Source organism: Perna viridis, chromosome 14 (genome assembly GCF_037379345.1).
Source record: "Perna viridis isolate PV_CMFRI_1.1 ecotype Kerala chromosome 14, ASM3737934v1, whole genome shotgun sequence".
Taxonomy (NCBI): Eukaryota; Metazoa; Mollusca; class Bivalvia; order Mytilida; family Mytilidae; genus Perna; species Perna viridis.
The window spans coordinates 34,079,470-34,090,024 of record NC_142458.1 but is presented as its reverse complement, the minus strand read 5'-3'; the positions used below and the strand labels follow the sequence as shown (position 1 = coordinate 34,090,024).

The 10,555-nt window shown below is 33.2% G+C and overlaps 1 protein-coding gene across 1 annotated transcript; it reads right to left on the bottom strand.

Moving 5' to 3' along the window:
* Positions 1-1,557: 1,557 nt before the first annotated feature.
* On the bottom strand, positions 1,558-4,766 carry LOC148599083 (uncharacterized). The gene is made up of 2 exons (XM_088561613.1): positions 4,626-4,766; positions 1,558-1,954 (listed from the first exon to the last, which is right to left on the bottom strand). The coding sequence occupies exons 1-2, from the start codon at positions 4,637-4,639 to the stop codon at positions 1,615-1,617; spliced, it is 354 nt and encodes a 117-aa protein (XP_088417739.1). The 5' UTR covers positions 4,640-4,766; the 3' UTR covers positions 1,558-1,614.
* Positions 4,767-10,555: the final 5,789 nt, after the last annotated feature.

The window sequence follows — 10,555 nt, the reverse complement described above, 5'->3', positions numbered from 1 at the left end:
TCATTTAAATATTCCATAAGAATACATCGCAACATGGCCTGTCTAACTATCTCCTTCAGTTTTGAGTTACAGTTTTGAAATTTCGTAAAATCTTTCCGTATACATGTAACGGGGGTGTGGGAGGCAAAAGGATTTAGATTTTTTGTAAGATATCTCCAAAATAGGAGAAACCTGGACAGTATTACCATAACGTATGGTGACAATTGTTTGCAGATTTCACTTTATTTTATTATTTTTAATTGATTAATTGATGCATTATCAATTAATATAAATTTTAGCAATGGGGGGGGTAATTTTTCAATGAAGAGGGCTATCGGATAAGGTATATTGGGGGTAAATGGGAAGACCTGCTTTTAATAAGGGCATTATATTATATTTGGTGGGTGCATCATCGTGACTGTCAGACACTAACACGGCATTATCGTGCCTGCCAGACACTAACACGGCATCATCGTGACTGCCAGACACTAACACGTTTATGAGACGGTAGCTACAGTTTTTATTATGTTAATATCATACTTCAATATGGAATACGATGGCATCTAGTTCTATTATGTGTTGAAAATCGAATGATATAAGAACAATGTCGAAGGCATTTGTTAACCATATTTTCACGTTGGTGTAGGAAGACCCCTTTTTGGTATGAATGAAATGAGAAACGATCGCATAACGGAAAATACCAAATTGCTCTATATGTTTGCTCTTAGTTTTAATATTTCAATTAATTTCGAAGCAATACATTTGCAATAAATACAGATTATGATATTTACATTCTGCAATACTTAGAATAAAAAAAACCAGAAAAGGCAAAAAACATATTGTAAGTCGGTGAGGGGGAAGACGGAGACATGCTCTTACGGAGAGGGGGGAAGACGGAGCCATACACGAACCGTTAGTATCTATTACGATATAATTAAAATTAGACCTATCAAATGCTCCATCCATTCACTACATGTAGGATCTAACAATACTTCATTCTACTATATGATTTTGAAAGCATTAACCGGATGACTATAAAAAGGTCACCTGAACGGAAAGTAGAATTGAGTGATGTTAGATCCTATATGCAGTGACTGAATGGAACAATTGATAGGCCTAAATTTAATTAGATATAGACTTTTAAAATAGGTTACAGCTGAACAGCAGTAATAATCAGGCCATCGTTTTATTGGTCTAGGCATTTTCCCGACATGAAGATATAATTTTCAAATAGTTTTTGTCATGGGTTTTTACTTCAGTTTCATGATAAACACATATAATTTTCAATGTACATGTCTCCTTTGTGTATTTTGGTGTCGGTAACTATTTTGACTGTTATTGAAAATGGTCCGTCCAAACGATTAATAGTAATATATTCAAAAAATGATATGTTTTGTTTCTGACTGGGAAATTGCCATATATCCAACTTTTTTTTTTAAATTGCATGCCTTCATTTCTGAAACTATACTTATGTAACCGGACCTAGGCCTGGTCCGCCAGGTGAGCGTCATCCCGTTTTTCGGACTTGGGAGGGGGTGAATCTTTGGCATAAAGCATGACCGCACTATGAAATCTAAATTCTGATATTATTTGCTTTATTACATAATAGTATCGTGAATTAATAAGAAACGTTTTTTAACCCATCATCCTAATCCTTGACCGGAGGTTTTCAGCCCTCATTCTGTTATTTGATCCTTCCAACATATTTGCAATGGATGAAATTGCGCCATTGAATGACAATTGTTTCCTGATACGTTTAAAACCTGATGCACTCTGCTCAAAAGATGCAACGACAAGTGCAACACATTTGTCAACATCTGTTGTGACTGTTCCACAGAGGTATTGGATTCCAATGTCATTTTCTTCACATTTACATACAGTGTGTGATTGTGAGTCTGAGTTTCCGAAAGTTCCCTGAAGAAATACAGCTATTAGAACGAGTATCATGGTGACATAGTGAAGATTGGTCATTTTTCTGAAATTTACAAATTAATGAATAGTTATACTTATATTATGTATACCATTGCTTACAATTTTCCCTTGATATGCTTTATTTTCAGGTATACAGCAGTATTATCCTACACGTGTAATGTCTGCCGTATTTTCAGGGATACAGCAGTATTATCCTACACGTGTAATGTCTGCCGTTTTGGCTGGTTTTAAGATTGTTCTTGAATTTTAATAAATGTTTCAAACCATATTGTAATGATTATTCTGTCAATGTATGTTTGACCCAATTGTCGAATTATTATCGATATACTTACTATACTTTATTTTGTTTTACGTCCGGCTGTGAGAAGTCAATCTCCTGCGTAGAGTTAATATTGTTTTCCCCAGGCTAATACAACACTGCCATACATGGCTCTTAACCTTGTCTCTTTATGTAAATTGATACAACACGCTTAAAGGAGCCATGCAGATTTCTTTTTGAAAGCACTATTTCCATCGGAAATACCTTTGCAAAATTAAGACCGTTGCGGTGGTTTTTAACTTTTTTTAACAGGCCTTGATAATGATGTAGTATGAACTTTTCCTTTTGACGTAGAGTTTATCAATTCAGTAATTTTGTTGTTATCCCTTTAAAGGACTAATCTCTTTGAAAGCCGTAAGACCGAGAAGTTTAACCGAGTACGTGACATTTAAATACAAACTCTGACGTAAGGAAAAACACGTTTTCACCAGGAAATTAACGATGATAACCATCGAAATCCATTTTATGTTCTGTGTTATGCGTGTCTTTTTTTACTGTCTGGTATTAGTCACTGGATTACATTCGTTTGATTTCCGCTGAGTCTTGGTTCCCTTGAGTACTCTTTCATTTACCATAATAATTCCAGTGTTTTCGACTGAAGCACACGAAAACACAACATTTAATCATGTCATCAAAGCAACTTTTCGGCATTCCTAGTATTTCATGCAGGGCTACGGTAATGAAGCTCCTTCTAAATTTTCCGTTATTCGATTTGTTTTCCTGTTTTGATGTACTTTTAAAAGTACTCCTAGTGCATAATTTATTTTATCCTGCAATGAGGTTATTTGTTAATCGAATAACGGTATACGGTTATTTATTTTATTTTATTATTATTTTTTTTTTTTTTTTTGCTGTATCCGTACATTAGCAGGTTATCGACTTTCTGGCTCCTCCCACTCACGTGATCCGCGGAACTACTTTTTTCTGGTATGCGTAAATTAATCATGGTCGCCACCATAGATACGATGTAAACAATTTGCGATTGCGTATCCGGTTAATCTTTTTTTTTTGCTGTTTTGTTTCGTTTTCACCTAAATGAAATAATAGATTTTATGTAAACCAAATAATGATTTTGATTGTATTTTTTTCACCGTCATATATATGGCAAATCCCAAATCTCGTTCAGATTTGATTCATTTTCAGTTTGCAGACGACTTCCAATATACCAAACAGAAACAAGTCAGCTTCCACCTTCCTCTCGAAATTCAAAACTTCAATGTTCTTAAAATCGACTTTACAACATTCAAAATATTCGTATTTATTGTTCATTTTACTTATTTGTCTCTTGGAATTAAATAAATTTTGATACATTGCTTATTTTCTTCAAACAGCTTTGACGTATTATATGGTGAGGATTGAATTTCAATGTTGACTGAGTCATGCGCCCTGCGTATTAATTTTTTTCTGCGGGTTTAACGATCGGGGCTCCTCAGGGGATATGCATTTTAAAATTTTATTTTAAAAATGTACACACGCATAAAACTATTAATATAACAGGATAAAAGTGCAACACCCCAACTGCCTTCTCTTCTTAAAAAATCTCAAACAAATATTTCAAACCCCAAAGAAACTAGTGCACAAATTTCACCCCTGAACTCTACTGTCATATACCAAACAGAAACAAGTCAGCTTCCACCTTCCTCTCGAAATTCAAAACTTTAATGTTCTTAAAATCGACTTTACAACATTCAAAATATTTGTATTTATTGTTCATTTTATTTATTTGTCTCTTGGAATTAAATAAATTTTGATGCATTGCTTATTTTCTTCAACATGAAATTCAAATTAATTTTTCACATAAATTTAGGCGGAGCCTCGCATTTCCTACCCGTTCCGTCGCCTCATCACATATCTTCAACAATTTTCGACAATGTACCTATATTGTATATTTAATCTTGAACTTCCTACGTTTTTGGTTCATATGCTGTTGATGAGACGTTACGTCTTGAAATCTATATATAAACTTTGCAATATTTACATTATTGGCTTTTTTGTTTTTTGCGTATATATAAAACCAAATTGGAATCCTCGCCAATTACATTAAAAGATGGAAATGATGCTGGTAAAATCTGAAGAAATCAAATGTTAATGTTCATCGAACGTGATTTTTCAATTGAAATTCACCTAACACGAATTTTATGTGAAAAATTATTTTGAATTTCATGTGAAGGCTCAATTTACACGTGTTTCACGTGAACTCTGTCACAAAGCATTTTTGCTCAACTCAGGTGAAATCATAATTAATATCGACTGCGTAAGCGAACACAACTTGAACAAAAAGAAGTGGATCGAACCTATGATTTAATGATTCAAAATACATGTATCCTACTTTTGAAAGAGAATACACTTACTACGTTTCTTGTTTGGAGTTATAAGAAATAAAACGATCGCTTACCTCATTGGGGACATTATTTCCAATATGTTTGACTTCTGGAGCGTCCTGTGCACGTTTTATAGAGTACAATATGTTAACAACTCAGACGGTCATCATCCATAAAATAGACTACGTGTTAAAACTGGCAACGCAATACCTTTCTCTGGAGAACGCTATATGACAAACAACAACATTGTCATCTTAATCTAATTGAAATTTTATACTTTTAAAGATAGTTGTGACCGGATTGGGTGATAGGAGATACCACTGGGGAATTCTTGTTAGACCACTCTCCTTACCGTGATTTCCTTTGTCTTTTTTTCTGTCGTGATACAAATTCATGATCATTTCAAAAACTACGTTTAATCGATAATGTTTTACAAAATTAAGGTCGTACATGTAAATTCTTTTGAAACTTTAGTTTGTTTAAATCAATAAAAATGCAAAAAAAATTCCATCATGAAAAGTTTGGTTCTATTGATACTTATCACAAGCTATCAAGAAATTGCTCAATGGCTTTAAAGATTAAAAAAAAAAGAATTTCATTCAATTCCAATGAGTAATGTAGGCGGATTAATGGATAAGAAAAGACGGAAGTACAGACGGAAGACTGAATACGGATGGAAATACGACCGGAAAGACCAACTGTATCCAGGGATAATGCAACCTATGTCGAATTTAAATTAATTTATCTTTTTAAAATTCTTGTTTTTTATGAACTAGAAAAAAATTGCATTCATTTTTCATTAAACGAAATTTTCGAAAAAGAGATTGTGAGTTTTGTTCTTTTTCCGAGTTTTGGTAAATACCGCTGGAGTTTCAAAATTGTATAAATTTCCGATTATCATAAAATGATATTGTTGTTATTTATCACATCACGTCTCCAATGACAGACACTTGGGCTTTCTTTAACGAAGTAACTTTACATTTTGCATAATATCCATTTGTCTCTACACAAATATTTCCTATAAAACCAACAGTATTTACAAACCTCTTGGATTCTTAGGAGAACTTAGCTAATTTAAGGTAAGTAAACATCTCAATGGCCCTTTTCTGTATTGTTTTTGTTTATTTGTTTATTATCCTGGGTTCAGTGTCTACTAAACATGACTCATTAATCGATAAATTTCTTCCCAATGTATGTAGTTACTATTACACAGTTCTATACGAAAATACAGTATGATCATATTCTTATAATTGTATTTTTTTGCAATATCTTCCAATAATTCTCAAAAACTGAATACGTATAAAGGTCACTTACTAGGCCGACAACGTACATCGATCGTCATGAGTCTAGCGATAGTCACTTAATGAATGGCAAGTCACAGGTCTAGCGATAGTCACTTAATGAATGGCAAGTCACGGGTCTAGCGATAGTCACTTAATGAATGGCAAGTCACGGGTCTAGCGATAGTCACTTAATGAATGGCAAGTCACGGGTCTAGTGATAGTGACTTAATGAATTACTTGTCTCGGTTCTAGAGGTAGTCGCTGAATGAATTTCTTTTACGGTTCTAGCGATATTCGCTGAATGAATTTCTTGTCACGGTTCTAGCAGTATTCGCTGAATGAATTGTATGTCACGGTTCAAGCGTAGTCGCTGAATGAATTGCATGTCACGGTCGCTGAATGAATGCTACTGTTATGTTTTCTTTGATTTTGTCCATTATATAGCGCTCTACTGTTACATGTATTTTAACCAAATTGTGCTCCCTTTTCCTTCATTCTGATAAGACTGACTTTTAGTTGATTCAAAACGAAAGGTGAAATCGTTTAGCCAAACAATGAACTACACTTAGAGATCGATGGTAAAGGAAAACTATTAACCAAACTTTACGACAAACGCGATGATTTCTTATTCCGTGTTGTAATCTTTCCTTTCATTTGTGGCAACATCCCTTCAGCACCTGCATATGGAGTTTTCATATCACAACTCAAACGTTATGCCAGAGCTTGCCGTAACTGCGCGGACTCTTTGTTCAGTGTTCGACTTCTCTCAGTTAGGCTTCTGAAACAGGGTAATTTTTCTACAAGATTTAAGTCATTACTGCAAAAGTTTCATGGTTGTCATAATGAACTCGTGGATCGCTACGGTTTGTCCATATGGACAACGAGAACAGATTTGTTCTCCATATTATAGTTTTCCTTTCCCCTTTCGAACTCGGGCTTGACATTTTTATACAAATCGGCGGGTGTTTCTACAAAGGACGACGTCTACCCTAATGGGGCACTAGGTCCATACTGTCTCCCAGTTTTTAAATGAGTTGCTCATTTTCTTTTCTTTTTTTCCGGTCTGGTTTTTGTCCTTGGAATTTATTCTTTTGTTTTCCGCAAGAATCTCGGTTCACTTGATTGGTCTTTTAATAGTCTTATACAGATAAATGTCTTACTATTGTAAATCTAATACAATCAAACTGCCAATCAATGTAAGTCCCAAAAGAATTAGTGTTTGTTTAACAGGACCATAAAGTTGGCATTAGGTCTATTTAATTATCGTCAGTCAGATATTAACTTTGTTTGTTTAAAAAAGAGAAGTAGATGGAATATTAAATAGGTCAAGAAGTTGGAACTGATATATGCCAATAACAAAATCGTTGTTTTTATTTTAAATGAGATGACCCAGATAAGATTTTTGTCTTCACTTGGCATAACGTTCAATAGATATCCTTTATTTCAATGTAATCATCTATCAATCCCACGTTATGTTACTACAGGTTCTAGTATAATCGTGATGATGATACCTTTAATGTGTAAGGACTTAAACCACTGTATGAGACAAATAAGTATTTACACATAGGTTAACGAAAATAGGAAAAATATGGTTTGTATGTGTGATTGTTTGGTTTGATTTATTATTTCGTGATTATTTTTTTTTTATCTATTTATTTCTTCTTTTATTATTTTTTTTTTCAGCATCCTTGCACTTAAAATCTCTACTGGCCGACCTATTTCTTCATATATTCTTATTAGGCTGACTTTATTGTTGATCTGATCCAAAAGAAAGAACATCATTTAGCTAGGTCCATGCTCCCAGTTTTTAGTGGAGTCCGAGATGTTCATTTATTTTTGTTGCTTTGTATATATTCTTTTGTTTATTTTGTGTTCTTTGTTGTATTTGTCTGTTTTCCATGTCTGGTCTTTGTCTTGGATTTTAGTCTTCGCTAGAATCTTAGTTCCCTTCATTACTCTCTCCAGATGATATTATATTAATTGACCTAAAATGACAAATGCCAATTACAACCTTGTATTTTTGTCAAAATGAACCATTATTTTGTTTCTGAATTTTATTTGAAAAAAAATTAAGTTCGTAGATTGATTTAATTATTTTCTTAGGGTAATCAAATGTTTTTTTTAATACCTTTTGATTAAGGTTTTTGTTTTTCAGTTTAAAAACAACTGCTTAACCCAAAGATCTTTAACAAAGTTTTAATGCAAACAATTTTGTTTACCATTTCAAGATTTACAGAGTAGAATATATTTTCCAGCAGATTCTTCTGTCGAACAGTAACCGAAGTTAAGATTTGTATATCAGGTTTAAACCAACGACTAAATAAGTTTTTGATACTATTAACTTTTCCTAAAGTACTTACTGACCATGCATAGAAATTAGAACAAAAGTCACTATACCACAAACAAATGACATACCAGAAGTTTATCTACTGTTGCAATTTCTATATCTATTAGTATAAACTTTCAATATACCAACATGGATCAAATAGTACATCCGTCGTATAGACTTACATATCTTGTCGTATTTTTAAGGTTAATTTATAAGGTATTAATGTGTTTCTTTGGTATAAATTTCCAACAGAAAGTCAACAAATCTTTCAGAAATAAGAATTGGTGTGCATTTACAATGTCAGCAGTTGTAGCATGAGGTAATTGTACCTAAGATATTAGCAAAAAACTGAAGCACACCAAAACTGAATGACACCAAAACTGAACCACACCAAATCTGAATGACACCAAAATTGAATGATAATTCAGAAAGAATATCAAAGGGAACCACGATTTGAACGGAAATCAAAATCATATAATCATTTTTTTTATATTAGTATAAATTAGTTCAAGCATTGTCGAAGGGTTGACGATTCTCGTGCTATAGTGCTAGCAGCACTACTGACTATCAAATAAACCTAAGTGAACATTAGCCACGTTTAAAATTTAAAAGGGAATTACAAGTAAATATAAATGCGAAATAAATAAAGACTATAATTAAGGAGAAAACTGACGGCTGTGTAACTATATCACAGAGACTAGGTGCCGATCAAAATTTATCTTGATCATTGTGAAGATGTGTCAAGTTCAAGATGAAAAATTATGAAATTGTATGTGAGCTGACGAAAATCAATTGAAAATAGTTATAGTAATTAAATAATACGGGATTTGACATTCATTCCAAGAGGCAGGCAGTCCAAAGAAAGCTGGATTGTCTTGCAGTGAACATTTTCAGGAGCAAACATAGCGTTGACACATGAAAGTAACTGTACTTTTGGAAACATGTTCAGGCAAAAAACGACGAAAGTTCCTAGAACAGCGTATTATCAGCTCCTCAATAATTTTGTCCCCGATGAAAGCCGTTAGACCGAAAATTTTGGCCAATATTCGTTATTTTTTTACGTTTTATTCATATTTTTTGTATGGAATTCCTTTTAAACGTGGCTATTGTTGACTTATTCATTATTCTGATTTATGTAATATTTAAGCCATTTCACAACATTTTTTATTAAATGACCTACTTCCTGTTTGTACTCTTTGCTTGCAGTCAAAGAGTAATCAAGGGAACCAAAATTCTAACGGACATGAAAAGAATGTAATTCAGGGACAAAATAAACTAGTTAAGGAAACAGATACACATACACCTAAGAACACGAAATAATTAAAATAATACGTACAAAGAAACAAAACTAAATGAATATTTTAACTCAACTAAAAACTGGAAGCATGGACCAGGTGGACTGGTTGGGTAGATGTTCCCTGATTAGGATTAGAGACATCAGGATGCAAAGACAAAACTTACATATTATAACAAGTGGTGTTTGGAGAATCAATATTTGTTTTAAAATGACGCCACTTAAAATTGGGTCAATCTGTGTAAAACATAAACATGTTGCTATAGTGATGTTTTAATGTTCTTTATTTTTCTTTTTTTTCCTGGTTTGTTTCAGAATAATGACAAGATTGTTCATTGTCATATTTTGTGTACTCATATTTGCAAAAATGCAAGAGATACGTGGAAAAGAAACTATATCACGTGACACATTATGCAAATGTGAAGAGGGTGACATTGGCCTGAAATATCTTTGTGGAACAGTCACTACAAACACAAAAGAATGTTTCTGGAGTATCGTATCGACTTTCAACAAAAACGGGTCTACTTACCAACGAATTCGAAAGCAACTTTCATTTAACAGCGCATTATCGTCCATTGCCGGAATGTTGGATGGAGCTACTACTCGGATGAGAGACCAAAGTCTCCAATCAAGGATAAGAATGATGGGCTAAATAACTTCTTATAGATAATAATTTCATTAGAGTTTTTTCAAGATTTTCTTTGTGAACTAAGTGTTTTAACATACATACGTGTAATTGTAAGGCATTGTACTAGTATATTTTTATCTTATTGTATATAATTTGACAATATTCTGATTATAAAGTTTTATCAAACCAAGAAGTTCTTGACTTTGAGATTGTCTTATTCTCCGCTAAAAGCATCATAAATATTAAAAATTTACTGCAATAAACTTAATAAAACACAGCGATCATGAGATGGCAAAAGTGGTAAATTAAAATTAAAGTAGTGAGAAAAATGTTCTAGCACATATGACGTTTTGATAAAATGACGCAGCGGCAGACGTTCTTATTGTCTCCCACTAACCGCTGCAGACAGGCCTTTCGAAATGCCCGGTCATTATTCAATTTAAACGTCGTTTTACAATCGGATAACGTCG